Source organism: Myotis lucifugus, unplaced genomic scaffold (assembly GCF_000147115.1).
Source record: "Myotis lucifugus unplaced genomic scaffold, Myoluc2.0 scaffold_25, whole genome shotgun sequence".
In the NCBI taxonomy this organism is placed as follows: domain Eukaryota; kingdom Metazoa; phylum Chordata; class Mammalia; order Chiroptera; family Vespertilionidae; genus Myotis; species Myotis lucifugus.
The window spans coordinates 3,946,023-3,952,022 of NW_005871073.1; the positions used below are offsets into that span (position 1 = coordinate 3,946,023).

At 42.2% G+C, this 6,000-nt stretch overlaps 1 protein-coding gene across 11 annotated transcripts in view; it reads right to left on the reverse strand.

Annotated features, from left to right (window-relative positions):
* The window catches only part of ZZZ3 (zinc finger ZZ-type containing 3), a 122,487-nt gene that overhangs the window by 21,418 nt on the left and 95,069 nt on the right, over positions 1 to 6,000 (reverse strand). For all 11 annotated transcript variants that reach the window (XM_023751748.1, XM_023751749.1, XM_023751747.1 and 8 more), the window contains one exon: positions 2,013 to 2,151. In XM_023751748.1, the coding sequence (XP_023607516.1) occupies positions 2,013 to 2,151 (139 nt within the window). The remainder of the gene's footprint in view (positions 1 to 2,012; positions 2,152 to 6,000) is intronic.

Consider the following 6,000-nt stretch of genomic DNA (forward strand, 5'->3'; position numbering starts at 1 on the left):
AAATAAAATTAAGGTTAACAAATGTTTTATCAATATTTACAACACCATCTATTTTAGCTGGATCCATTTTAAGTAATCGTTGTAAGTACTATATCTTCTTGCAACAGCAAATCCTATATAATAAAAGCTTAATAATTATGCTAAGAGTCCTACCATTCGTTCGACAGTTCAACCAGTTCCTATGACGTGCACTGACCACCAGAGGGCAGACGCTCCAACCAGTAGGTTAGCTTGCTGCTGGGATCCGGCTGATTGGGACTAGGAGAGAAGGGCCAGACACGCCCTGGAGCCCTCCCGCAATCCCTCCCCGGCCCTGATGGTGCACTGGTGGGGTCCTTCGGCCTGGCCTGCGCCCTCTCGCAATCTGGGACCCCTCAGGGGATGTTGGGGAGCTGGTTTCGGCCCAATCCCCGCAGGCCAGGCCGAGGGACCCACTGGTGCACGGATTGTACCGGGCCTCTAGTTGTTTAAGTGCAGAATCAATAAACATCTAAGTGGACACGCTATAACAGGGAGGATGCAATAGGGTTCTAGAAAATTTAAAAGTTTTAACAAATCAATATATAGATTCCATATCCATTAAGATATTCAGTGTTCTTAAAGCACATAAGGAATGTTTGTCAAGTAAATATTATAGCTGGAAAAATCAAAATAATAAATTAATACATCTAAATGAAACAATGTCCTCAGGGCCATTCCCTTAATACTTGGTAGATCACTTTTGTGATTCATTAAAAACGGGGAACTAATAACTACACTAAAATTGTCATACTCGTTTGGCTCAGTGGATAGAGCATCGGCCAGCAGACTTAAGGGTCGCAGGTTCGATTCTGGCCAAGGGCACATGCCTAGGTTGCAGGCTTGATCCCCAGTAGGGGGCGTGCAGGAGGCAGCCAATCAATTATTCTCTTTCATCATTGATGTTTCTATCTTTCTCCCCCTCTCCTTTCCTCTCTGAAATCAATAAAGCAATATATTTAAACCAAGAGTAGTTCAAAACTTTGGAAAACATAAAAAAATATTGTCATACTATACCCACACAAGCTAGGTTTTTGTTTAAGGTGAAGAAGCAGATTCTTTTTGATAGTTTTTCAGTTTTAATCTTGTCACACAATGCTAATTAATATTATTGAACAATTACTGATCCCTAATTTAGGACACATACTATGTCATAAACGCACATCTAGATTATCTCCACATTTTTATATTATAGCCCTGGTCAGTACACCAAAGCATCATGGGTTCGATTTCCAGTCAAAGGCAGTACCTGGATTGCAGGTTCAATCCCCAGGACCTGCTCAGGGGCAACCAATTGATGTGTCTCTCTCACTTCAATGTTTCTCCCCACCCACTTCCACCCTCTCTAAAATTCAACAAAAAAACTATCCTCAGATAAGGATTAAAATAATAATAATAAAATAAAAATTAAAAGGTTATTATAAAAATTTGAATCACTTTCATATGGTTAACTGTTAAATACGAAAGTTCAGTTTTAAGGAAAACAAAATTATAAAAAATTCTATACTAAAATAAAGGGCACTTCAAAATTAAGTAAAATTTATACCTCTACTTCACTGACTTGGCAATCATAATATTAAAGACATTTAAAAGAGAGTTTTTGTTTTTATCACCATTGTTTTCTATCTCACTATCTTGAGTTACAAAAGTAAACTGAAACTAAAGGCATTAATAAATCCTGAAGGTTTTTTAGTGCTTTGGTTTTTTTGGTGTTGTTGTTTTTTTAGCTAATCCTGAAATCAGGAAAGCAGAAGAAGGAAAACACTCTAAAATGGGGAAAGTAACAGGAAAAGATTATAAAACTGGCTAGGGTACAGGACAAGTTCCTATATGAACAGCCAAATAAAGTTCCTAGCTATTTTCAGAAAGGCAATGTCCTGCCTTCTAGTATGGTTAATTACAGAAAGAGAAATAATTAAACATTTTTAAAGTATATACCGTATAAAAAACACAAGCTTTTACCAAATAAATCTTAAAAAGTGCTCAATATATACCTTCTTCTGGAGTTTCTCCACAAATCCAATGGGATTTTTTAGTGCTTCTTTCTGGTGTCTGCTTAAACTTTCAAGATCCTGGACTGCTTGAGAACGTTGAGCCTCGAGTACAGCAATCGTCTGCAATAGTCTCTGATAACTATAGAGACAAAGAAAAATACCTCACTAAAACTTTCTTATAACAACAATAAACAAAAACTGAGTTCAAGCCATAATCTACTATTAAGTCACAGTCTTTTTAAAGTTACCTGAAAGAGTTTAGTAAAACATATTACTGGGAATAAATGAGGTCTTCCTGAGTTACGAAGTACCTAGTCAGAAAATATCAGAGAAAGCAAAGCCTTATTCCTCCCTTAAAAAATGTATTTGATTGACTTTGAGAGAGAGAGCAAGGGAGAGAGGAAAGGAGGAGAGAGAGACATCCATTTGCTGTTCCACATATCCACGCATTCACTGGTTGATTCTTGTACGTGCCCTGACCGGGGATTGAACCTGTAACTTTGGCCTTTGGTGTATGAAAACATGCTCTAACAGAGCTACCGGCTGGGGCCTCCCCCATGTTTTAATTCTTGAAGCTGAACAAGTACAGACAATAAGTATCTTGACTTTCCAACAATCAAAGTCATCAAGAAACTGCTAAACTAAAAAAAATTAAAACCATAAAATTTCAGCACTAGGAAGGATCACCAAATTTAGCCCCTCTGTTGTACTCTATTGGAATAACGAATCTGAGGTACATTTTCTTGCTCAAAATTACAGAAAACTGTCACATAATTCAACATGATCTTGTGTGTCATGCTTCTCATTTGCTCTACTACACTGTTCTACAGGAAGTTAACTTTCATCTCGATTTTTAAGTATTGAATATTTTTAAACAAAGTAGGCCATTAAGATTTTTTTTTTACTTCCCTGCCTACAAAAGTCCATTTAGCACAGCTAACAAATTTACCCACACAAATCTACTTACTACCTGTCATTATCCTGAAATCTCACTATGGTACATGTATACTAATTAATTTCCTCCCTCCCCCTCTCTCTCCCTCTAGTTCAAATTGTCTTGCTTTTCTGATTAAGGTCTAATTTCACATATAAATACACATATGTAAACATGTTGACCCAAAAACCCGAATACTCAAATACATTTTGCAAAAAGAATCAAGAATGGGGGTGGGGGGAGGCCGGGGGAAGGTCAATTGGGGGGGAGGGGGAAGGAGACATATGTACTACTATCTGTAATACTTTAAACAATAAAATAAAATTTAAGAAAATAAACATCAACTCTGTAGAGCTTGCAGAGGTTTTGATTACCAAAAAAAAAAAAAAAATCAAGTTTGCTTCAAAATAAGTGGTTAAGCCCCAGCTGGTTTTGCTCAGTGGATAGAGCATCGGACTTCAGACTGACGGTCCCGGGTTCGATTAGGGTCAAGGGCACATGAGCGAGTTGCAGGCTCAAGGCAGTAGGGGGCATGCAGGAGGCAGCCGATCAATTATTCTCTATCATTGATGTTTCTATCTCTCTCTCCCTCTCCCTTCCTCTCTGTGAAGCTCTTTATCTGACCTTCAATTCTGAATGATAGCTTTGCTGGGTAAAGTGATCTTGGTTGTAGGTTCTTGCTATTCATCACTTTGAATATTTCTTGCCACTCCCTTCTGGCCTGCATAGTTTCTGTTGAGAAATCAGCTGACAATTGTATGGGTACTCCCTTGTAGGTAACTGACTTTTTTTCCTCTTGCTGCTTTTAAGATTCTCTCTTTGTCTTTTGCTCTTGGCATTTTAATTATGCTATGTCTTGGTGTGGTCCTCTTTGGATTCCTTTTGTTTGGGGTTCTCTGCACTTCCTGGACTTGTAAGTCTATTTCTTTCACCAGGTAAGGGAAGTTTTCTGTCATTATTTCTTCAAATAGGTTTTCAATATCTTGCTCTCTCTCTTCTTCTGGAACCCCTATAATTTGGATATTGGTTCCCTTGAAGTTGTCCCAGAGGCTGCTTACACTATCTTCATATTTTTGGATTTTTTCTTTTTTCTTTTCCGGTTGGGTGTTTTCTACTTCTTTGTATTTCAAATCTTGACTTGATTCTTGCAATCCTCTAGTCTGCTGTTGGATCTCTGCATAATATCCTTTATTTCAGTCAGTGTATGCTTAATTTCTATTTGGTCCTTTTTCATATCCTTGAGGGTCTCACTAAATTATCGAGGGTCTCACTAAATTATCAGCAGTTTCTAGAAAATTCTTGAATGAACTCTATATCCATTAGTTTGCTTTCCTCCATTTCTGTCATTTGTGACCTGTTTCTTTGTCTCTGCACTTTTGCTGCTTTCCTGTGTTGACAGGGTGGCTTTCTGTGCTAGGTGTCCTATAGGGCCCAGTAGCTCAGCCTCCCCAATTACCTGAGGTGGACACTCTTGGTGCACCCCTTTGTGGGCTGTGTGCACAGTCTTGTAGTAGTTAAGCCTTGATTGTAGTTGGTATCACTGGGAGGAATTGACCGCCTCCAGGCCAATTGGCTGTGAGAATCAGCTGTGCCTATGGTGGGAGAACTTCTGTGGTGGAGACACCCTTATGGGGCAGGGCTTGCTTCAGTGGGGCTTTGGTGCTCACTGAGTCTGCCCCCTGAGTGTCCCTTATGGATCTGAGGAGTTGTAATCTGGATGGTCCCACTCTGACTACTGGTTACACTGGCACTTGGATCTCTAAGGAGGTGCTAATTTAGCCTCTGCCTGAGGCTACCCCAAAGGAGCTTCAGAGATCTGCAGATTCCTCTTCTTTGTTTGGGGTTTGGAGGTGCACACAAGAGGCCCAGATGTGAAGCAATGCAAACTGTTGTGGGGCCTTGGGCCTTTTTTTGGGTGTTCTGGGTCTCTCTGACCCAGCTGCAGTTTGTTAGGTAATTTTAGATTGCAAAGGGCCAGGCCATTCATATGCAAAAGCCTCTGCACACAGCTTGGGTGGGGCGAGGTCTCAGGGAATCAAAGGGCGGAGCAAGCAGCTATGGCTGATCCTCAGCCCTGCCCTAAGTGGCCCCGGATCTCAGTGTCCCTCAGTAATAGCTGCAAGCACCTCTGAGAGAAAGCCGCCCTCAAGTTCCGACCAATGCCAGACAGTCCAGTTTCTCCCCGTATGAGTCTGGGTCCCCCCAGAGACTAGCCCGGAACTGGAGTTCAGAGCAGGAGCGTGTGTCTCCCTCCCGATTGAAAAAGACAGCCGCGTCCTCAGTTGCCAGCCCTTTCCGCGTGCACCTCCGTACCTCTGCACTTTACTTCCCGCACCTCCTCTGAGTCTCAGTGTGCTTTTCTCTTTCCTTCTAGTTGTAGAATTTCCACTCAGCCAGCCTTCCTGTGGTTCTGGATGATGTCCGTTTTGTCCTTTAGTTGTATTTTTGAAGTGGTTGTGCAAGGCAGCAATTTCAGGTATTTACCTATGCCGCCATCTTGGTTTCTCAATGATGCACAATTTTTTATGGCCTCAACTAAATTTCATTCTGTTTCCCACTACTGTAAACTTCATAATGGCAAACACATCATAAAAGTCCACTCTTTGTTAATCCAGTGTGCAGCACACTCCCCAGCATATAGATTTGCAATAAATGTTTTTTAAACATTTCATGCACGAGGGGGTGGGGGTCCCTCAGCCCGGACTGAACCCTCTCCAATCTGGGACCCCACGGGGGATGCCCGACTGCCGGTTTAGACCCGATCCCTGTGGGAATGGGGCCTAAACCAGCAGTCGGACATCCCTCTCGCAATCCGGGACCACTGGCTTCTAACCGTTCGCCTGCCTGCCTGCCTGCCTGATCACCCCTAACCGCCTCTGCCTGCCGGCCCAATTGCCCGTAACCGCCTCTGCCTGCCAGCCTGATCACCCCCTAACTGCTCCCCTGCTGGACTGATTGCCCCCAACTACCCTCCCCTGCCAGCCTGATCGCCCCTAACTGCCCTCCCCTGCTGGCCTGATCACCCCTAACTGCCCTCCCCTCCCAGCCTGATCG